Source organism: Dreissena polymorpha, chromosome 4 (assembly GCF_020536995.1).
Source record: "Dreissena polymorpha isolate Duluth1 chromosome 4, UMN_Dpol_1.0, whole genome shotgun sequence".
Lineage (NCBI taxonomy): Eukaryota > Metazoa > Mollusca > Bivalvia > Myida > Dreissenidae > Dreissena > Dreissena polymorpha.
Window position 1 is genome coordinate 26,793,773 of NC_068358.1, and position 24,616 is coordinate 26,818,388.

At 37.7% G+C, this 24,616-nt stretch overlaps 1 protein-coding gene and 1 long non-coding RNA gene across 4 annotated transcripts in view; one reads left to right on the forward strand and one right to left on the reverse strand.

Moving 5' to 3' along the window:
- The first annotated feature begins 12,062 nt into the window (after positions 1-12,062).
- On the forward strand, positions 12,063-24,408 carry LOC127878039 (uncharacterized). Its single transcript, XR_008048721.1, has 3 exons — positions 12,063-12,469; positions 21,597-21,778; positions 24,260-24,408. It is a non-coding gene; the product is annotated as an uncharacterized LOC127878039 (long non-coding RNA).
- LOC127878038 (asparagine synthetase domain-containing protein 1-like) overlaps positions 16,103-24,616 on the reverse strand; it is a 35,570-nt gene continuing 27,056 nt past the window's right edge. For 2 of the 3 annotated variants that reach the window (XM_052424432.1, XM_052424431.1), the window contains 6 exons: positions 24,246-24,386; positions 21,607-21,751; positions 19,351-19,418; positions 17,844-17,927; positions 17,519-17,609; positions 16,103-16,706 (listed from right to left, as the gene is read on the reverse strand). In XM_052424432.1, the coding sequence (XP_052280392.1) occupies positions 16,530-16,706; positions 17,519-17,609; positions 17,844-17,927; positions 19,351-19,418; positions 21,607-21,751; positions 24,246-24,386 (706 nt within the window). In that variant the 3' untranslated portion in view covers positions 16,103-16,529. Of the gene's footprint in view, positions 16,707-17,518; positions 17,624-17,843; positions 17,928-19,350; positions 19,419-21,606; positions 21,752-24,245; positions 24,387-24,616 lie in introns of all 3 variants that reach the window. The other variant, XR_008048720.1, reaches the window with a different exon arrangement.

The window sequence follows — 24,616 nt, forward strand, 5'->3', positions numbered from 1 at the left end:
ACCTATGAAGTTTCATGATCCTATGCCTAAGCGTTCTTGAGTTATCATCCGGAAACCATCTGGCGGACGGACCGACCGACCGACCGACATGTGCAAAACAATATACCCCCTCTTCTTTGAGGGGGGGGGGGGCATACACATAGTAACAGAAATCATTCTATACATAGATGGTGACGTCACTACGTTATTGTCACCTCTACACTAAGACGCATCACATTCTCCTGGTTTGGGGAATTATGCTTCCGCCAAATTAGTTCTGCGTAGGAATGAAAATGTTAATAATGAAAGAAAAATCGTTTTTTATTGTGTGTTTAAACGGAATGTTGTTTAAAGAAATGTTATTTAATTATGTTTAAATGTGATTTTGAATCTCTATTAAGAATGATAGCGATTATCAGCAGCACGATTACCTGACCAATTTTCGCTTTCACTTTTCACTCGTAAAAGAAGTGCTTCCCACAATTCCTTTCGCGTTAGTACACAGGTCAGTAAGACCGGTGTGTACACAATGAACAGAAATTGTTTTCACTTGTTTCGTACACAAAAAGGCAATTACCCAAAGCGAATACAAATATTCCTTATTACTTTACATATACACGTGATATAATTCATACTTTATATTTCTAATATGACATTCAGTTTCTGAAATAAACTAATGTGGTTTAGACTATTTTAGGCCATAGAAAATAAATTCCTATATTATCATCCCTGCCGGCCCCTCGAAAATCGTCCCGCCCGAACGTATTTTATTTGAAAAAAAATCCGTACAAAAAATCGAGCCGCAAAATACTGAGGACGAAACGGCTGAAAGTACGAAAACAGCGAAGTTCGAATCGGCAACTCAATGTCTCCGAGACGCTTATTGATTTTTAACGGCGCACGAGCGTCGTCTGAAATTTTAGTGATCGAGCGCAAACAACAACAAAATTTTTCTGGGGTGTAAAAACGGCGTTACAACTGTAAAAGATTGGTACGGGGTGTCAAAATGTGCAGAAACTTTAACCTTCGCGGACCTGTACAATGAGTTCATTTGTGGTTCGAAGCCCCATCATTGAAAGTTGACCACCCGAAAATCGCCTGTGCCTTCGTCAGCCGAAATAAATTAGAGTTGACACAGGTGTCACCCGATGTTACAGTTAGTCAAGCTGTCGTCTGCCCAGGAAATTGTATTCCGTACTTTTACAGTTTTGTATTTTCTTAGTCAAGTTTTGATACTGTATTTCTTTTATTCTATTTAATTTTACATACATACATACATATAGGCGTTATGCATATAAACCAACAAGTTCGTTAACATTTCATTACCTATATATAGGTCCGACACATACAATGAAAAACAAAAAATAATAAATAAAACCCACCCACCCGCCCCAATTTTCCCCAAAACACATCTTTCTGGATATCGACTGTCCTAGTAAAATAAACCCTATTTACACAGTTTGACCTTATTTTATGTCCGTGTTTTTTTCCAACAAAATTGACAAAACTCGTTCAAAACACTTGAGCACCGCATAACGGGTGCCACGCTCGGCTACGTGTGCAGTTTTGAACAAGGGTTGTTTGTAAAACATGCATGCCCCCCTATATGGGCTATAAGTTGTAGTAGCAGCCATTGTGTGAATACGTTTTTTGTCGCTGTGAACGGTGGTGGTGGTGGTGGCGGCGGCGGTGGCGGCGGCGGTGGCGGTGGTGGTGGTGGTGGAGGAGGAGGAGGAGGAGGAGGAGGAGGAGGAGGAGGAGGAGGAGTAGTAGTAGTAGTAGTAGAAGAAGAAGTAGTAGTAGAAGTAGAAGTAGTAGTAGTAGTAGCAGTAGCAGTAGCAGCAGCAGTAGCAGCATTACAATACCAATACTTAAGAATGATCAAATGGGAAAAGGTAACCTAGCACTGGCAGTAAATATGGGGCTCATTTACAGGTCAGATTTGGAATCTCTGCTGTAAAATGAGATTTTGAATGAATTAAAGGGAGGCAAATCTGTAATAAAAAGAACATGCATAAACCATAGTTGTTTCCCTTGTTTGAACCATGCTAAATCCTTATAATGCCTATTTCCAGTTTTTGTGACCTTCACCTGTGACCTTGACCTTTGACCTAGTGACCTCAAAATCAATAGGGGTCATCTGCAAGTCATGATCAATGTACCTACGAAGTTTCATGATCCTAGCCCCAAGCGTTCTTGAGTTATCATCCGGAAACCACCTGGTGGACGGACCGACATACCGACCGACCGACATGAGCAAAGCGATATACCCCCTCTTCTTCGAAGGGGGGCATAATAAATGAAAGCTTGTCAGATTATTTTTTTTAGAGGTCACAGTGACCTTGACCTTTGACCTAGTGACCCCAAAATGGGTGTGGCGTGTAGAACTCATCAAACCTAGTGACCCCAAAATGGGTGTGGCGTGTAGAACTCATCAAGGTGCATCTACATATGAAGTTTAAAAGCAAAGTTGGAAGCACTTTGATTTAAGAGCTAATGGTAAGGTTTTTGCACGACGCGGACGGCGGACGTCAGTTGGTGGACAACACGACGAGCTGGCTATGACAATACCTTGGGTTTTCTCCGAAAACGCCGAGCTAAAAAAGAGAACTAGGCATTCGGCTTGTCTGGAAAATGGCGGATAGGTCGTAAGCAACCGACATGCCCGATTTATTGATTGCAGATTGGTCGATCGATATTGAGATATGAATCCGTCGGCCAGATGTAAATTACGCTCGATTGGTCATTGTCGGCTTCCGTACTTCTTAAATGTACCCTGGTACTCTCAAGTTTTTTTTTAAATATACCCCGGATACGGAAAACACCTAAAACGTACCCGTTCAATTTAGACTGTACCCAGAGTTTTATAACCGCCCCAAATCCGACGAAGTACAATGCGATATGGAATACGAAACAAAATTTTCCTTGAACAAAACCTGCCTCAACAAACTTCTGAGTTTGAGTTTCTATCATACAGATGCCATTTTTATTTGTGAGCAGAGGCAATTTTGCAAGTCAGTCTGCGTTAAGTACCCTAGGAACCGTAACCACTGCCTGTATGGATAACTGCAGTAAAATTAAGCAGACGACGAATGCTAGGAGCGTCTGCTCTAACCACCGCATCTGCCTGTTTACAGTTCCCACTGGTACACTACAAAGTATGTATTCAAAAGTATTTAACAGCTTGTAAGACAACGTTGGCCAGTCTAGTGTTTATCATTGAAATCTGTACATATTGGGTGCTTTCAGGGAAAACGGGGCTTAATGCATGTCAAATAAGATTAGCCTGTGCACACTGATTAGCCTGTACAATGCGTACTGTAATAGACGTCATGATGGCGAGTTGTTAATTATGTTTTGGGTCGTTGAAAAGATAAACGTAAACTTTTGACGGTTCACTAAAAGTTCTATTTTTCCGTCTTTAAAAGTCTGGATCACCAGGCACACTAAACAAGTTTAACAACATTTGTAAATATAAAGTACATCTAAGGCTCACCCTTTGACAGTTAATTTCAAGTTGTTTTAATTTGGATATACTTGGAGTTTAAATTTACGATTTATTTAGATTATATTTTATTTATCTTATTTTTTACTTTTTGATGTTGTTGATTCTGAGTTGGAAATTTGAATGACACCGCCTTCTGAGGCTCGCCTTTATATAGACAGTATCAGCCAATCAAGTTGCACATAACAAAATCTGGACCAATGAAAACAATTGTTACAAAGTAACATTGGCGTTCTAAAATAAACATTTCAGAGAAAATTTAGCTTTTGATGGGAAACTATAATTAATTACAATTTATAATGTGGCGTTTACTTGATATTTAGAAAGAACAATATTTAAGGAATAAAATGGCACCACATATGGTTTAAATAGACCAAAATATGATATCAAACGCCGGTTTACAAAATGGACAGTGACAGCTTCCAAACAAGATGGCGGATGCGAATTACACTTGACAAGTAAGTTGAGTTCAATAAAATGAGAAAAACTGCATTAAATGCATTCACAAAAACAACCCCATTTACCCATCAGGCTTAAACAAAAACATATTATATTAATAAAGGGTGGCCTGTTCCAACTTATATAACTAATATAAGCAAAATCTTGAATAACAGCATGTAAATAAATACGTTTGTCCCAGTAATAAAATCACATTTCAATATTGGTTATGATATAACTGTTATATAAATAATTGAATTATGCCTCATTGAACTTGAGCAAATACTAAGTTACGTAAGAATAAATAACATCATTCATTTGACCACAGTAACATACAATAAGAATAAATATCATGACATTATTCATTGGAATAATGTTATTCAACTGTTAAATAAATACAATGTAATATGTTAATTAGAGAACTATATTTGTGACAAGTTACACTTGCTACATTCACCCCCCTGTACCTTAAAGAAACTTGTTTACTTATATCTATGGAAATGAAACATTTTAAAATTTGATTCATGTCTTGTTATTGGTTGAACTTGAATAGTTTATTATGCATGTTAAAATAATATTCCCATCCCCTCTATCACAGTCAGGAATTCGTCTGTAGATGTGTCCCGATGCCCAAACGTCTGTTCCAGCATTTGAAGGATGAGAATGTTGGTGGAACGCCCTTTTACCATATCTGAAAGAAGGACGTAGTTGGCTATCCTCATCCTTCTTTCGGAGGTGGACCTTGGTTGGGGAATGCTGCCAGGTAATATAAGGAAATTGTACTTGTCCATGATTTGATCAGGATCTGTAACTGGAATCCCTTCTACTGAGTCCAACATGTTGGCCACATGTTGGGCAACCGCCAACCTTTTTGACGGGCTCATCAGCCGCCAGTCTTTTGGGGGCCAGTCCATAGTGAAAGAGGGGCCCTTGAATTGGACGGTTGGCAACCGGTCCCAGTTCCGCCTTGCCGAAGGAACAAGTGGCATGCAACCCCATGTCAGGAGGTGAAGAGCCCTCTGCTGTAGGGTCATTTCCTCCTGCATGTGTTTGTTCTGTTCCTCCAGCAGAGGCGTCTCTAGGAGAAATGTCTCCACGGGTGGCCTTGTCGTGGCTGAGTTGAATGGGAGGGCCGGTCCCTCGATTGGCGTAGCAGTGTATACTGTGGTCTCTTCCATTTTTGGGAATGGTACAGGGAGTCTTCCTCCTGTGGGGAGCATGGCCGGCTTGGTAGGGCTATAAGCTTCAACCCCAGGAGTTGGACTCCCTGATTCTTGTATGGTTGGGGTGTCTGCTGTTTTCCCCTCTGCTAACTTCCAGCCCGCCTCCCAGTCTTCCATTTTCTTAAGTTTTGGGGCCTGTGAAGTCTCCCGCCACACATTTACTGCTTCTCTTGCCTCCTTCGCCGCCTGGATTGTGAATACGAGAGGTTTTACAACCTTGCTGTAGTCCTTGGGATATAGAGCTAGATAAAATGCTCCGGCCTCCGTGAAGATGTCCTGATTTAAGCCATCAGCAATGGCCTCGTGCCAGCGCCCAACATGTCGCTTCAAATCATATGGGCGACTCATAATGGTTGGCACATCCTCTACACACCATGGGCAAATTATGTCTAAACGTTGGTGTTCCGTCCCAGCATGGCTTTTAAGCTCTTTTCTTGAATGTAGAGCCGCAGGGCATAACCAGCAAAGTTGCTGTAGCATCTGTAATGTTGTAAATATTATACATATAAATGTTAGTCTTGTTTTTTTCCATTAAAAGACTAGTTTTCTTTTAAATATTGGTCATTGCAATCCGTTTCATTATATTATAATGTTTAAATGCTAAAATGTTTGTATATTTAGCATAAGGTCAATTCAAAAAGTCATTGTACATTGCATAGTTATAATAGTTTTGCCTGGTGATCACTGTTCATAATATAATAATTTCGATTTTTCAGGAAATCCTTCATCTGATGGAATTATACACTTCCTCAAGTAATATTTTCTCCTTGAACCACGATGGCCGTCTTAACTACAAGTAAGGAACTAAAAAGTCTCATAGTCATTATGGGTAGCTAATCCAATACAGACTAGAGCAAAGAGTCGGTTGGCCAACCTAATAAAATAAAATAATTCCATCCTAATATGCCATTGGTACCTACTTCATACTTCTCCCCATTACTTATGTGTACATTCACTTCCTCTTAATTCCACAACTGATTTCCTTTCCTTCCACAAGTGATTTCCTCTTATTATCATTTAAATTTTAAAATTTCATAAATAACATTAGAATAACTGTTCAATGAACATGAATTATAACCCTATGTCAACACACACAAAAGCTATGTTCACAGTTTACATTTCACATAACACTGTTAATATTTAAGTTGTCATTTTCATTAAACCCCAGCTTTATTCGTATTTTGTGTTTATGTTGGTTTGTATTGTGCTGTATTGTGCTGTTTTGTACTGTTTGGGCAATCGGTCACTTGCCTTAAATAAAGGACCAACTAATTGTTTTTAATGAAAATTCAATACTGCTCCAGCAGCTGGAGTTTCACTTCTTATATTGAATACATTTACTGTACTATAATGTTAAACGTAAACTTGTAGTACTAATGTTATCAATATAAATTCAATATACAACCAAATGTCTTCCGTTACGTAAGACTGTCCATTTAATGTTACTTATTTATATTCCTACTGTGGAAAACCATTTTGGCAAGTGCGAGCCTTTATATTTCATTAAATGGTCGATGTGATAAACTCTTGACTTTTTCAGTTTTCCCTTCTTAACATAATATGTAAGATCGTCAATACGTTTAATTACAAGAAATGGCCCCTTCCATTTTGGTGTAAGCTTAGTGTTCACTCTTGTACGTTTCGAGGGATCATACAACCATACTGCCTGCCCTGCTTCTAACTTTCTTGTTTCCGACTTTAAATCCTAATGCTTTTTCCGATAAATTGCGGCCCTTTTTAAGTTAATTCTTGAAATATTGTGTGCTGACTGTATTTTATTTTAAAGGTGTTGCACATATTCATGTGTGTCTTCTTGGGAAGTTGATTCTTCTTCCGGTGTGCCGATGACAACAGCCATGGGCAACAGGACCTCTTTTCCAAAAACCATTTTGTTTGGTGTGAGCCCAGTGCTGGCGTGAGGTGAAGACCTGTAAGCCATTAAGACTTGTTGTAAATATAAATTCCATTCAGTTTGGTTTTCCCTGCAGAAACTAGACAGCATGCATTTTAAAGTTCTGTTAAATCGCTCGACCACAGCGTTTGCTTGTGGTCGGCGTATTGAAGTTCTTAATTTAGTGATTCCTAAAAGAGAACATATCTCTCCAAAAAGCTTTGATTCAAAGCAGGTTCCACAATCAGACAAGACAGAAAGAGGTACTCCAAACCGCACAATGAAGTTGTCCACCAATGCCATGGCCACTGTTTTGGCAGACTGGTCTTTAATTGGCACAGCCTCTACCCATTTTGTGAACCAATCACTTATTACTAGGATATACTTAAAACCAGCTTTGGTTTCAGGAAGTGGTCCAGTAACATCCACGCAGACCTTCTCCATTGCGTTGTATACTGGATTTTGCCCTAGTGGAGCCCTGACCTTGGGTGCTGGTTTCCGAGCAGCACAAACATCACATTGGTGGATGTACTTTTGAAGGTCATCTTTCAACGCTGGCCAATAACAACACTGCAGAATACGAAAGAGGCATTTTTCTAAACCAAGGTGGCCCGCTGAAGGTATGTCATGATAATTGTGCATGGTTCGTTCTTGCAAACTATCTGGCACGATTACTTGTAATGTTACAGTATCTTCTTCATCATAAAATTTACGGTAAAAAAACCCAGAAACAATTTTAAGTCTTTCCCACTGGCGCCAAAGCGTTTTTCCTTTGCTGGAGAGTGCAGTGATATCCGCCCAGTCTGGCTTTATGCCTGACTCAACACTACTAAGGATGGGCATGATATCAGGGTCTAATAGTTGCTTTTGACGGAGCATATCTGGTTCCCAATCTGTAGCAGTTGTCTGGTCATTATCAGCTTTGCTACTGGATGCTTGTTCGGTGCTTTTCTTGCTGGCAACCATGCATGTTGGGTCTGAGCTGTTACATGAATGGAGCTCAGACTGTGCTTCTTGCCGAGCACAAACTTTGCATGGCACACGAGACAAAGCATCGCATTTGGTATGGAGGCGTCCTGGTCGGTGTTGAACTTCGAGTTCGAAACACTCGATTGCCTCGAGCCACCGAGCAACCTGTCCAGTTGGGTTCTTTAGACTCTTCATCCAGCTGACTGCTGCATTGTCTGTTCTTAACAAGACTTTGTGCCCCAGGATGTACGGTCTCCAGTGTTTTACTGCAGTTACTACGGCCAATAGTTCTTTCCGCATTGTGCAATATTTTACTTCATGGGTGTTCATGGTCTTACTCATGTAGGCAATAACTTTTTCATTACCCTCATGGATTTGCGATAAAACACCTCCCACACATGTTTGGGATGCATCTGTGTCCAAGATATAAGATTGACCAGTTATAGGATAAGCCAGAACAGGAGCTGAGGTTAGTTTATCTTTTAAAGTTTCGAATGCACATTGACACAAGTTGGTCCATTCAAATTTACGATTCTTTTCACAAAGCTTAAAGAGCGGTTTACAAATCTCGCTGAATCCTTCAACACACCGTTTATAATAAGCTCCCAACCCTACAAAACTGCGGACTTGTTTGACTGTCCTAGGAACCGGCCACTCTTTAACAGCTTTTACTTTTTCTGGGTCTGTTCTTACTCCCTCTGCTGTGACCACATGGCCCAGGAACGGAACTGAGGTTTGTAAGAATGCACATTTTGATGGCTTTAATTTTAATTTGGCTGCTCTTAATCGTTGGAACACATGTTCAAGCCTTGTAATATTTTCTGTTACTGTTTTACTTGGTACAGTAATGTCATCCATATACGCCACACACTCAATCCATTGGAGACCTCTTAAAACTTCTCCGATTAAACGGCAAAACGTGCTGGGTCCCACAGACATCCCAAAGGGCATCCGCACAAACTGAAACAAGCCAAGACTGGAAGCAAAGGCACTAATTTCTCTGTCTTCTTTGGCTATGGCAATCTGCCAGTAGCCTTGGGCCATGTCCATTGTGCTAAATAGACAGTTACCAGCCAATGCATCCAGGCACTCGTCCATCCTGGGTAATGGGTAGGAGTCTCGTTTTAGTACTTCGTTGACTTTTCTGTAATCTACACAGATCCTCGGTTTTCCATTCTTTTTATTTACTATGACCAGATTACTGCACCATGGACTTATAGATGGCTCTATGATCCCGTCAGATAACATTTGTTGGATTTCGGCCCTTTCAGATGGCCGGTATTCGTCGTAACTTGTTGTCGAATAGGTTGGGTGCCTTCTTTAAGAACAATTTTATGCTCTAACAGGTCTGTGAGACCCAAATCTGAAGAGTCCTTCGCAAAAACATCCTGATATTGTATTAATAATAATTTTAATTGTTCACTTTCATTTTCGTTTAAATTGTTAGAACTTCTTTGAAGTAAATCATTAAGAAAGTCTGGCAATACGTTATTTTGTTTGTCTACTGTGTCCTTAGTTATGCTGCGACATTGTTCAAAGTTTTCTGAATTGTCTTCAGTCACTGACATGCAAGTACCTAAAACTGTTTTAGGATATAATGTTACACTTTCATCACTGTAATTGACGATATTTAATTTGACATCGTTCATTGTTTCAGTCTGGATTACACCCGAGACGAGCTGCACAGGCTGATTTTGGGCGACTGGTTCAACTAAGGCTACTGGTGACAAGTGTTCCTGACTAGGGATTTTTACAGACACCCACATGCTGCTATGTGCCGGTATGTCTACTTTTGTGGTTACCAGGACTCTACACACCATTGATGATTTTCTTCCCACCCAGCAGTGAATTTGATCATGCCTAGTTTGAATTATATATCTTTCATAATCTACTTGTTTAACATATTTTAACATAAAGTCTTGACCCAGAATACCATCTGGTGTTATGTCACAAACTATAACGTTTTGTTGATATTCCCCCTCCCCAAGTTTAAAATTTACCGTTGCCACCCCATGAATTAAAATGTTAGATCCTTTAACGTCTTTTATTGAAAAGTCTGCTTTTGTTAATTTGGGTCGTATATTGTCGTTAATATCATTAAATTTGCTAAATGAAAGTAAGGTACAGGATGACCCACTGTCAACTAAAAGATCTAATTTTATCTTTCCTATTTGACAAGAGGTATAAAATCCATTGTCGTAATTGCTTGTACTTTCTGTTGTAGTTGAGTTGCTTGATGGCTGCTGCTGGGCCTTTTTTGGTGCCATCAACGAAGACCCTACTGGGTTGACGGCCTGCCGTTTTCCGGTAAACCTACGACAGTCGGCTGTGTGTACGGTGCCTGGTGAGGTGCTGGATACCCCATCCTCTGTGGTGCCTGATAACCCATTGAACGCTGGCTGTTGTAGGCTGGTCGCTGACGCGTGGGGCAGTCTCGAATCATATGTTGTGGCGACTGACAGTTATAGCACAGTCTGGGACCAGACCTTGCATTACTGTATGGAGGCTTGTTGTTTGTGTATTGACCCATCATCAGCTTCCGCACACATTCTTGTAGGTCTTGTACCGCCTTCTCGAGTGGCTGACTCGACTTGTCGACTTTCGCTTGCTGTTCCGGCACATTTTCCACCATATAAATGGATGCTTTACGTCTAGCACCGCCGTCCTCGATGCTCTCGTACATCTCCACTAGAGCAACCGCCTGCGTAACAGACTGGCAACCCTCGCTGATACACTTGAACTTAAGTTCTGGGCTGATCGATTTGTACAACTGGTTTAGCGCAAGCATCTCATGCGCCTGATGATCGAGGCCTGGGTATGCACGCTGAGTCATGCATTTAAGGTCATCAGCCAGGTTAGCTACAGATTCTTCAGGAGATCTCTTACGGGACTCCAAGCGAGACATCCACATTGGTTGTTGACGTGCTCGACCAAACCTTTGGCCCAGCTTATGTGTAAGCCCCAGGTATGAGCCACGCTCTTCCTTGCTGATCGTCACATAGAAGAATTGCGCTTGACCGCGTAGGCTGGCAGCAAGGGTTAAAACTTTCTCTCGGGGACCCCAGTTACCCAGCTCAGCACACAACTCAAAATGATTGAGGTAAACCTCCCAATCACCATCGCCGTTGTACACTTCCGGCTTCATGGACACTGTTGAGCGTTGACGAGCAGGTCGGCGACGAAACAGACGAGGAACGTCTTCACCAGACAAGATTGACCTCTCATCGTCGGATGACGATTTCGGTAGCTCACGAATGTCGTCTCCTTGTCCACGATTCATTATGAAGACCTCTTCATCATCTGATTCGGCCATGATATTGTTAAATTACGATTTGCTAATTAAATTCTATACACAAAATGACTATCTTTAATAAAGAATTATATTGTGTTGTGTTCACCTTTGTTTAAAATAATGCCTAATATTCTATCAAATTATTCATTGTTCTACTTCATTTACTTCTAAATCCGCTGAATTAAAAATAAAGTTGTAATTATGGGTTAAAGTTTCAATAGCAAAATTTTTATTCTTAAGAACAAGGTAAGCTTAACCCTTACTAATAATTATTATGTTTCTTTAATTGTAATGGTACTCAATTATATCAATTTTATTACATGTAAATACGGTAACGTTAAATTATCACGTTTGCACTTTTTATTCTATTTGCGTCGATTGTCCCTTTAACCGCTCCTCAAACTGGTTTCCCACGTAAAGCTATTTTTAGAACGCTTCATGCATAAATAGCTTTCAATGACGTCTGCAGGCGTAGGTAAACTGTCCCGTTGATTTACAACGTTATTTCTGGACAGAGATCCCCAGTTCTGACACCACTTGTAATAGACGTCATTATGGCGAGTTGTTAATTATGTTTTGGGTCGTTGAAAAGATAAACGAAAACTTTTGACGGTTCACTAAAAGTTCTATTTTTCCGTCTTTAAAAGTCTGGATCACCAGGCACACTAAACAAGTTTAACAACATTTGTAAATATAAAGTACATCTAAGGCTCACCCTTTGACAGTTAATTTCAAGTTGGATATACTTGGAGTTTAAATTTACGATTTATTTAGATTATATTTTATTTATCTTATTTTTTACTTTTTGATGTTGTTGATTCAGAGTTGGAAATTTGAATGACACCGCCTTCTGAGGCTCGCCTTTATATAGACAGTATCAGCCAATCAGGTTGCACATAACAAAATCTGGACCAATGAAAACAATTGTTACAAAGTAACATTGGCGTTCTAAAATAAACATTTCAGAGAAAATTTAGCTTTTGATGGGAAACTATAATTAATTACAATTTATAATGTTGCGTTTACTTGATATTTAGAAAGAACAATATTTAAGGAATAAAATGGCACCACATATGGTTTAAATAGACCAAAATATGATATCAAACGCCGGTTTACAAAATGGACAGTGACAGCTTCCAAACAAGATGGCGGATGCGAATTACACTTGACAAGTAAGTTGAGTTCAATAAAATGAGAAAAACTGCATTAAATGCATTTACAAAAACAACCCCATTTAGCCATCAGGCTTAAACAAAAACATATTATATTAATAAAGGGTGGCCTGTTCCAACTTATATAACTAATATAAGCAAAATCTTGAATAACAGCATGTAAATAAAAACGTTTGTCCCAGTAATAAAATCACATTTCAATATTGGTTATGATATAACTGTTTTATAAATAATTTAATTATGCCTCATTGAACTTGAGCAAATACTAAGTTACGTAAGAATAAATAACATCATTCATTTGACCACAGTAACATACAATAAGAATAAATATCATGACATTGTTCATTGGAATAATGTTATTCAACTGTTAAATAAATACAATGTAATATGTTAATTAGAGAACTATATTTGTTACAGTACAGGCTAATCAAGGACGACACTTTCTGATATTGTAGTGTTTTTCGTTTAAAGAGAGTTTCTGGTACTGGGATGACAATTAATGCATATGCATTAAGCCCTGTTTTCCTATAATGAAGCTTAAATTATCTTTTTTCGGCGTAAGCTGCATAAGCCAGCTTTTCACCTTAGCCTGACCTTTGTAATTGTCCAATAAAATTCCAATAAAATTTCCCGCGGCTAGGTACGAATGAATACACTTCATTTATTCCATTGGCTGATTTGAGTATACCACCAGAACATTGGAAACATATCCGCGTCTTTGTAACACTGTTTTACTGTATGAAACAATTTTATCTCGAATGAAAAGGCTTAATAGATAGAACAGTTTTACACTCAATTCTCGACATCAATACAGTTTGTGCGTACACCTTTTATTTTCAGAGTATTACCAGCGCAAGAGCGTTTATACTTAAAAGGCTATGTTCTCATATTTAGTACTTACTTCCTTATTCCTGTCAACATGTTAACATGTAAAAGTATAAAGAGCAGCGGAAGCGAGGCCTCACTTTAAAGCATTGCATTTCAACCCGCGAGGTATATCGGGTCAATTCGCGGACATTCAGAGTTTATATACAGGTCATCACCGGAGTTGGCGGCCAGTAAAATAATCGTTATATAATAAAGACACTATCCGTGAACTAGGTGACCTGGAATTTTCTTTAGACCAGAAATATGTTAAATGAAGATATTCAGCAATATAATTATGGTATGTAAATAATAGATTCTTAATGTGTTTTCAACAATACAATGATAAATATTATTGTTGATAAATTTAACAATAATTATTCGTCCATATTGCCTAATGTACTAAAGTGATATTATGAGCATGTAACAGTTTATAGGTGTCTATCGCAACCGTTGATTATTTTTGATGTTTCTACTTCATATACACTTATATTAATTAATGCAGCATCATCATACTAAAACAATATACCAGAAAGAGAAAAATAATGCATTTGAATATCAACCGTACTTTCGTTTGATAACTGATCATGCGTTTACGAGTTGAACCTAAATTAAGTTTTAGTGCAGATTTGTTCATACGACACAAAGACACGAAATTTTTTTACGGATCATTTCAGCTTACAGGACTGGGTGGGTCACGTAAGAATATCGATTATAAAATATATTTTTATAAACAACTGGTAGCAAGGTGAGTTGCAGATAATTAATCAGTAACCACATTTTAACTAACTATTTTGACCCGTTAATTCTTTTCAGCTCAATTCAACAGTGCAAAATGCCCATATCACTTTAAGCATTAGCACGATGATAATTGATACTGTTAATAATCGAATCAAATAGCAATGCCCGACAAACCACTAAAACAGGTTTGTTCGAAGAACGCGCCTATAAATACGGATACTTCTCGTGTGGCCGGTTGACTCATATGTTTAAATTTCACTTCCATTCTTCTTTTGGTTTTCTGTTTTGTATCTATAGGTTTATGACCAGCAATATGTTATAATGTAAAATAAGCCGCGAAAACTCCCCGTAACATCCCGTACTGCGTGTGATGCAGCTAAGAACTGCACAGAAAAAGACATTCGCTATACTTGATCTCATTCATTAAACTATTTACGCCGTATATCTTTTTTAAAGATATTTCTTGTTATTTATGATTTGAAAAAAAAACAACATCTAAACCTGTGCTTTAAGACACACTCTTTATAAATTTGAATGGGTTGTGGTCATTTAAAACTTGCGATATAAAAAGCTGTAACATAATTTTGAAAACTGAGTTGCATATAAGATTTTACAACAGCGAACAAATTCAGTGCCTTCAGTGCTTTGATTATAAAATCTTGACATAAATATGAACAGATAGTTTGAAGAAAAAAAGCCGACAACGTCCAATTTAGTCTTGGGGGTACGTTTTAGTATATTTTCCGTACCCGGGGTACATTTAAGTAGTACCCCAGCCGACAATGACCAATCAAGCCCTAATAACAGCCCCAATAAAATGTTCGCAGCAAATAGAGTCGATATATAATCACTGTTTACTACCGAATACCGTTAAGGACATCGTGGTTACACATTCAGTGCTCCAGCTAGGATTTGAAAAGGGCAGGGGGGCTTTTTTGTCAAAAGGGCACTTTCGACGCGCAGTATATTGTCAAAAGGGCACTTTTGACGCGCAGTATTTGTGAAAAGGGCACGTTCGAGCGCGCGGGTGTTTCTGAAATGCTTCCTATTGCATGTTAATTTATATGTTATAAATAATTGTATTATTCCCATTATTATTAAACCATTCAAATATAATGTCTACAATGAGGATTAAAATAATCACAATGAAATAAGAGATTTATGAATTATCATATGTAAAAAAAAAAAAAAAAAAAAAAAAAAATTTTTTTTTTTTGAGAGGGGGGGGGCAGGGCGGTGGTTCGGGGGGGGCAGGGCGGAGGTTCGGGAGGGCAGGGCGCGGCGCCCTTCGATTTAGGCCTAGCTGGAGCACTGCACATTAAAATCCAGAGGGGACAATGCAATAGTACGATGGTGACAATGAGATAGTACGATGGCAACAATACGACAACTCGATAGTACGATGGCGACAATGCGATAGTACGATGGCGACAATGCAACAGTATGATGGCAACAATGCAATTGTATGATGGCGACAATGCAATAGTCGCCATGGTATCATTGCCATCGTTCTATCGCATTGTCGCCATCGTTCTATCGCGTTGTCGCACTGTCATCATATTATTGCACTATCGCATTGTCGCGCTGTCGTCATTGTATTATTGTATTATCGCCATCGTATTGTTGCACTGTCGACATTGTACTATTGCACAGTTGCCATAGTACTAATGCGTTGTTGCCATCGTACTATGGCATTGTCGCCATCGTACTATCGCCTTGTCGCCATCGTGCTATCGCCATGTCGCCATTGTACTATTGCATCGTTGCCATCGTACTATAGCCCTCTGGATTTAAATGTGTATCCACGATGGCCCTAACGGCATTCCGTAGTTATGGCTGATATGGCTGAAGTAATATTGGGTCTAACATGGCAAAAAATACCTATCTCGGCATGGATGTCACCATCTTGACTATCAGGTGATAACCCCTTCTAAAGCAAGAAATCACATTTCTCATGGACCAGTTTCCCATGCATGGTCTATTACATTGCTTTAAGCTGAACTTACTGCGTTTAAAAAATAGACGATGCATTTTTACTCGTGTTTAATATAAATGTAATGGTTTCACAATTCTACAATGCATTTTTCCCAGTTTGAATTAAATGTGTCCGTAACATTTAGCTTGGATTTAGAAACATCAGCATAGACGTGGACGTAAAATAATGGTCAAGAATACATCTTAATGTACATGCATTTTGAATTTTATTACATTCAAGCAACATCAGCCACACCGTGCCAAAATGGGCCTTAGGACATATTCTAGTGTAACCCCACAATAGCCGATGCGTCCGTATTCTCTGGCGTGTCTAATGCCCGCTCATTAGACCACTAAACCATGTGAGACTTTAATCAGACATGGTTTGTTGAGACAGCGCGGTTCCGCAGCCTATTTCGAAGCTTCACTGGCCACAAAAATACCCATTTTCGCACGATGCGCCTCACAACATACATTCTCATCATAGTCTATCACACACATCTGTTGCCTTCTCCTTTGAGTTCTCGAGCTTAGCAATCCTGGAGCCGAACTGTATAGCCCGTTTTGCCAGAGTGGAGGTCGACATTAACTGTAGCTGCACGGCACACAAACGCAGCAGAAATTTCTCACCTAGACCCCGAGATAAATCTAAACAGGCCTGAAAAAAAAATTAACAAAAAAATGCTTTCACATTTATATGAGCAGTTTTACAAATTCAAACTGTATTTTACCAATACTAAATGATATTCTGTTCATGAGTTGTAATTAAAAACCCACGAAGTGACGAGTTTCCTTCCTTGCATTGTATCAAAATCTTAAGACTTACTGCAATAATATTTAACAAAAACATGTAAAAGCATCACTGGTCATTAAAATTATCTTTTGTAATATCACATCTTTTGTAGAATGCATCTTTTATAATTGGATTTTTAAGCAACATGAATGACATGGGTTATTGAAATTAATTTTCATAATATTACGATTTTACAGTTATAATTTTCTTTTGACATGGATTATTGAAATTAATTTTCATAATATTACGATTTTACAGTTATAATTTTCTTTTAATGTGTTAATACTAATTTGAAGAGAAATTTATTGTCTTGTTTGACTGCATATTCATGTAAAACTTCAAGTGAATGTGTGCACTTCGAAATATTTTGTTTCTATTTTACGACCTAAGATGAGTTTTAAAACAAACGTGGAAAGTGGAGCAAGCCTTGTCCTAGAGTATGACACCTCTTTAGTTTATAGATTACAAATACAATTATTTTTTGTAAAAAAGGTACCACTAAAGAATACAAGAAAAGTTTCAATTTATTTAAACTTTGATGCCACATAGGGTAATGTCCACTGTTTCAATTCCTGCACAAATAAACTACAAATGGTTTATTGTCTATTAAACAGCTACAAATTGAAAATAATTAGGTAATATTAAACAGAAATTCCCAGTTATCTCTCTAGACTCACCTTCTGGTGTGTGGGGAGACCTGCTAAATACTGGACCACTTTTTCATCTAGGAACGGAAATCTGGACTCCTTTCCATGGTCGGTGATCACTCTACAGGACACAAACTAAAATGATGTAATGAGGCTATTAAAATCAACCATACTTTCATCGAAATTTTGTATTAAAGTACTATTACACGTTTAAACACAATATAACAAAAAGTATGTACAGAAACCTTGAAGCTAGTCAAATGTGGTTTGCTACATTTGGGTAACAAGTAGACAACATCAAAGCCCAGTCACCTGTATAGATACATGTATTGACCATGACCACTGTAACACTGACCTGTCATCCCTGCCCAAGTTTCGCGCCGATATACGACTCAGTTCCAACTCCAGCTCTTCATTAAGTGCTTCTAATCCACCAGCTCTACAAAACAGAAATGTTGACAACTTCAACAAGTTATAATAAATTAAACTTGCATTTTTTAAATTCTTAACAATAAAAAGATAAAAAGGCACAATCATGTTAACCTCTGAGGCTATTTTATTTCATACTGATTGAGGCCTATAATTGATATATACAAAGAATCAAACCAAAATATTAAATCTTAAGCGGAGAGAAATGTAGAACTTATAACGAATTTACAATGATTGATGATTGTTATCATCTTTAGAGTTACCTCACAAAAAATTTATCTTCGAATTTACATCTTAAAAAGGATCTGGATACATAAACCCTACATAGAATTCTTTGTGTACATGAGTGTGGAAAATTCTCACCCCTGTATATGTTTACTTAACTGTCAACATACTTATATTTGTCAACTAAAATGTCAATTTTACAATCTGATAAAAAAAATAAATAATGATTATGTAAACCAAAATATTAACTATTACCCGCTGATAAATGTCAACTAAATGTTCACTGCTACATACTGCTTTATGCAAACTAAACTTGTCACTGCTACACTAAAATTTTCACTGCTTCATACTGCTTTGTGTGAACTAAAATGTTCACTGGTACAAACTGCTTTATGTCGACTAAAATGTTCACTGCTACATACTGCTTTATGTTAACTAAAATGTCCACTGCTACATAATGCTTTGTGTGAACTAAAATGTTCACTGCTCTATACTGTTTTTATGTCAACTAAAATGTTCATGGCTCAAACTACTTTATGTCAACTAAAATGTTCACTGCTACATACTGTTTTATGTCTACTAAAATGTCCACTGCTACATACTGCTGTTTGTTTACTCATATGTCCACTGCTACATACTGCTTTATGTTAACTACAATGTCCACTGCTACATACTGCCTTATGTTAACTGAAATGCCCACTACTACATACTGTTTTTTGTTTACAAAAATGTCCACTGCTATATAGTGCAATATGTTAACTAAAATGTTCACTGCTACATACTGCTTTATGTGAACTAGAATGTTGACTGCTACATACTGCTTCTTGTTTACTAAAATGTTCACTGCTACATACTGCTTTAAGTGAACTAAAATGTTCACTGCTACATACTGCTTTTTGTTTACAAAAATGTCCACTGCTATATACTGCTTTTTGTTAACCTAAATGTCCACTGCAACATACTGCTTTCTGTTTTCTGTTGACTACCATGTCCACTTCTATATACTGCTTTATGTAAACTCAAATGTTCTTTGCTGCATACTGCTAAATGTGAACTTAAATGTTCAATGCTACACACTGTTTAATTTTAACTGAAATGTCCACTGCTTCATACTGCCCTATGTTTACTAAAATGTCCACTACTACATACTGCTTTATATTAACTAAAATGTCCAACGCCACAGACTCCTATATAATACTGCTACTTACTGGTATACATTCCTATGTCTGGAGTACCCAGCCAGCTGCTCATCAGCCCCCATACCACACAACACCACCTGCAATCCAACAGAGGATTCAATCAGACAAATACTGCATTTTATAATTGTGGCTCAATAATAATTCAGTTCCAGAGGTGGCTTCAGTCTGAAATACTCGCCACCAATAACTTATGAAATTATGTATAAACTGACTCTTGTGGACAATTCCATTAAAGCAATTATTTTGATGACTGTATTATCCTTAAAACACTTCAGAAATGAATGCGTAAGAAATATGGTTTTGGGTAATCATTTTTTTCAGGATTTACTAAAAACTGTTCAGCACATCTTTAGCTGGTCTAATTAATTTGCATACAACTAGCTTCAACAAGAAACAATAGCTTTAGATCAACATACATGTATCTTCAATGACTTTTGTACGTTCAAGTCACTGTGGTGTTATTGATGCAGTGTTTGCCTTTGCATGATATGGACTAAAGTGTGATCCAAATTTAATGAGCGTTCATTCCAGAAATATATACATTTAGTATAAACTACCAAGTACAACATGGCTCCACGCTATAAGAAACTCAACAGCCTCAATAAACCTCTGGCATTATATGTGTCGGGTTCTGAGAAAACTGGGCATAATGCATAAAGTGTCATCCCAGATAAGCCTTTGCAGGCTGTCAAGTGACCTTTTTTCAAAAAGTAGGAAAAAATAGGAACTACTTTTGCAAAAAAAGTAGGAAAAAAGTAGGAAAAAGAAGAAACTTTTCCCTCAAAAGTAGGAATACGTGATACTATTTCTTTAGACACAGGTCCGGAAACATAGCTTGAAACAGAGCAGGAGTAATTAGATGTTCATTTTGGTGTATCATCAAATAAGTGGCAAGAGGTCTTCTGTGTATGGATATAAAAATGGTAATATATTGTGCATGTTATATCCTTAAGCAGAAGACAAAATTTATTTAGTGATACACCAACTTGTTGTACAAGATTAATATTAGTTTATAAAGCATTGTCAATGCTCTGCTACAGCTACATTTTGAAACCTTTAAATTGACAATAGGGTGCAGTTATAATGACTAAAGTTAAATTCAAAATGACTGATCATTGCAGAGCAGATTATGCAACTGACCATACGACCTTATCACTTGACATCTTTTATGACATCATTGATTGGTCAATGAAACAGTTGCGCAACATTGTTTATTCCAGTTTCAAATAATAGTTTTTATATCATTGATGGCGTCGCGGGAGTGTAATAATGCCGTTTAATATTTTAATACTATGCTGTAACACCTTGAAGTTACCTCACTAGCTATGGCATCATCAGATAATGAATCAGGGCATTTAGGCTCTGTGCATTTATCTTGAATCACTAAACATGATGTACCTATGATATCAATATAACATCATATCTGTTGACATGTAATACAGAATTTATTACATTATATTTGTAAATAATAAAAACTCGGCAAATCATCAGTTTTATCTTTTTCAAATAACTTGTGTAATAAATTCCATATTACATAACCACTCATACAATATATGTATCTCTATATCTCTACATTCCAAACAGCAATATCATGTAAACATGCATAAGGTTTGGTCAAATTGTTGTCAATGGAAACAAAATAAAACTGGAATAAACAATGGGTTCCCTCAGCTCTTGCATCACTGGGAACTGTGTACAAATGCTAAGGAAGTAAACAAGGCACTGTTGTTACTTAAAAAAACAACTTTTGTCAATAATTTCAAAAGTTACATAACAAATAAATATCTATGCTTCCTGAAGAGGTGCTAGCAGACAGTCAGCATGGGTTGTCAGGTCTCATCTAGATGAATGCACCTTAACAGGGATACAGTCATGCCATAGATTCATTCATCATGCAAGTTTACTAAATAAACTCTTCAAAAATATTTTTTTTATCCATTGAAAATGAAAAAGTAGGAATAGTAGGAAGATATGGTAAAAAAATAGGAAAAAGTAGGATCCTGATGAAAAAGTAGGAAAAGTAGGAAATAGTAGGAAAAAGTATGACCGCTTGACAGCCTGCCTTTGCAGTCCGCACAGGCTAATCAGGGACGACACTTTCCGCCTAAACTTGATTTTTGGTAAGGAGGGACTTCCTTGAAACTAAAACTACCATAAAAGCATAAAGTGTCATCCCTGATTAGCCTGTGCGGACTGCACAGGCTAATCTGGGATGACACTTTACGCACATGCATTAAGCCCAGTTTTCTCGTCAGGCATACCAACCCTTGCAGTGCTGACTATCCTGGCGCCCTGGTGAGGACCGTTACCCAGTGTCCCACAACCACGGGTGGCAAACCACACTGCACAGCCGATGCTGTCGTCTAGTACCGTCACGAGCGGGTACACCAGCTCCTTTATGTGGGCCTCTCTGGAAGGCATTTATAGATTGGAATCAGTACGTAAAATATTCATATCATTACAAAGGTAAATGAAACTGTTTAAATACTCAAATTTAAATGTCTTTTGATTTCAATAATCAGTCTAGTATTATCACACAATGAAATAATTTGGTTCATTTAATTGGTGCTTGGGTGTTACTTCCTCTGCTGAATTATGTAGTCACTGCAGGAATCCAATAAAATGTCAATACCATAAATTCAAGGTCAATAAAATACACCACAAAATGTGTGTATTGCATCTTTAAACATACATCCATATAAGTATACAGTCCCTCCTGTCTTGTCTTTACCTTGTTTGTCCTAATACAAATTGTTTCAAGTCCAAATCTTGAATAGCTTAAAAAAAATGCCCTATTCTTACAAATCATTTGAACCTATCAAAATACTGTGTAACAATATTAAGCAACAAATTCTTTAAGCATGTAAACTGAACTTATGGCTAATGTTGCATGCCCATGAATGTTCACAATAAATTGCAAGCAAGCAGTTGAACAATAAATTTATCCACATGCACACACCCTTAGAACATTTTTTTAACTGTATGAAGCAACAAACACAACTATTCTATTTGAAAACAATAAAAACATTTATTTCTCTTTATTACAATATATGAGCCAAGCTCTGTGAAAAGGGGGTTTACAGCATGCACATAAAGTGTCAGCCCAGATTAGCCTGTGCTCACTGCACAGGCTAATAAGGGACAACCCTTTCAGCATAAACTAGATTTTTGCTAATAAGATACTTACTTTAGACAGAAAATACCATAAAAGCAGAAAGTGTCATCCCTGAAAAGCGTGTGCAACTGCACAGGCTAATTTGGTATGACAATTAACGCAAATGTATAACAAGAGTTCCGCGGTCGGAGATGACCGCATTGAAGCCGGATTTTTTATTTAAATGACAGGAAAGTACCTTTCGTGTTTTTGTCAATGCAATACTTAAATTACTGAAATATTGTTCAAAGGTCAAAATGAAATGTAAGTACTTTTCAAGGCATGAGCAAAGTTTGAGATTCTAGGTCCAAGCATACCAAAGTTACAACAATTTTAACATTTTAACATTTAAGTTCACAGTGACCTTGACCTTCAAATGAATGACATTGAAATGAATGACCTTGAAATGACCAGTGGTCATCTAAGTGTGCTTGCAAACCTTTACGTCAAGTTTGAGATTCTAGGTCCAAGCATACCAAAGTTATAACAATTTTAACATTTTAACATTGAAGGTCACAGTGACCTTGACCTTCAAATGAATGACATTGAAATGACCAGTGGTCATCTTCTAGTACTGGCCAATCTTTATTTCAAGTTTGAAGACTCTAGGTACAAGCATACCAAAGTTATAACATGAAATAAGAACTTTAACATTTTTACATTCAAGGTCACAGTGACCTTGACCTTCAAATGAATGACCTTGAAATGTCCAGTGGTTACTTACTAGTTCTGGCCAACCTTCATGTCAAGTTTCAAGACTCTAGGTCCAAGCATACCAAAGTTATAACAACTTTAACATTTTTACATTCAAGGTCACAGTGACCTTGACCTTCAAATGAATGACCTTGAAATGTCCAGTGGTTACTTACTAGTTCTGGCCAACCTTCATGTCAAGTTTCAAGACTCTAGGTCCAAGCATACCAAAGTTATAACAACTTTAACATTTTTATATTGAAGGTCACAGTGACCTTCACCTTCAAATGAATGACCTTGAAATGACCAGTGGTCATCTGTTAATCCTGGCCAACCTTCATGTCAAGTTTGAAGACTCTAGGTCCAAGCATACCAAAGTTATACCATGAAATAAGAACTTTAACATTTTTACATTCAAGGTCACAGTGACCTTGACCTTCAAATGAATGACCTTGAAATGACCAGTGGTTACTAACTAGTTATGGCCAACCTTCATGTCAAGTTTCAAGACTCTAGGTCCAAGCATACCAAAGTTATAAGAACTTTAACATTTTTTATATTGAAGGTCACAGTGACCTTGACCTTCAAATGAATGACCTTGAAATGACCAGTGGTCATCTGTTAATCCTGGCCAACCTTCATGTCAAGTTTGAAGACTCTAGGTCCAAGCATACCAAAGTTATACCATGAAATAAGAACTTTAACATTTTCGAGCACGCCGCCACCCCGCCCGCCCGCCCGCCCGCCCCCCCCCGCCCGCCCGACAACATCAATCTATAAGCCGAGATTTTTTCGAAAAAAATCCGGCTAAAAACCCTCTTTTCAATGAGCACGACTCATATATTTTTTTTATAATACAGTAAATGTACAAACAGGATATACTATTACGCAGCTTCTCGATCACTATGAATGCTAATATCAATATGAACACCCCTTTTCACAGAGCATGACTCATATGTAGCTGCCTGTATTAAAAGTTTACATACTCCATGTATTTATGTTTGCGTTTTGCTCTGGAAGCATTGCAGAAAAACATAAATTCAGTGTTTAGCTTTACCTTGTTATTTTTAGTTCTTCTCCTGTCACATTCACCTCTATGAAGTTCCAAGGTCGGTCTGGATTGAGTTCTGAGAGTGCAGTGTAGCCTGTCAGTCTGTCTGGCACGCTCCAGCGATTAGACTCAGATGCATGTTCACATCTATATAAAATGTCTTGATGAACGAGTATTTTGTAAAACAACATACACTGCTTAACTGATATTTAATTGGAATATTTAGAGTAAACAAACAATCCATTAGACTATTAAGAATCATTATTTATCGCTTTACTAAATAAGCAAGCCATTAAAATCCAGTAAATGACCTAGTCATTAAAAACAAAAATCTGTGACTTAGTCGCTCTTGACTGTCCCTGTACTTGTTATGGCAT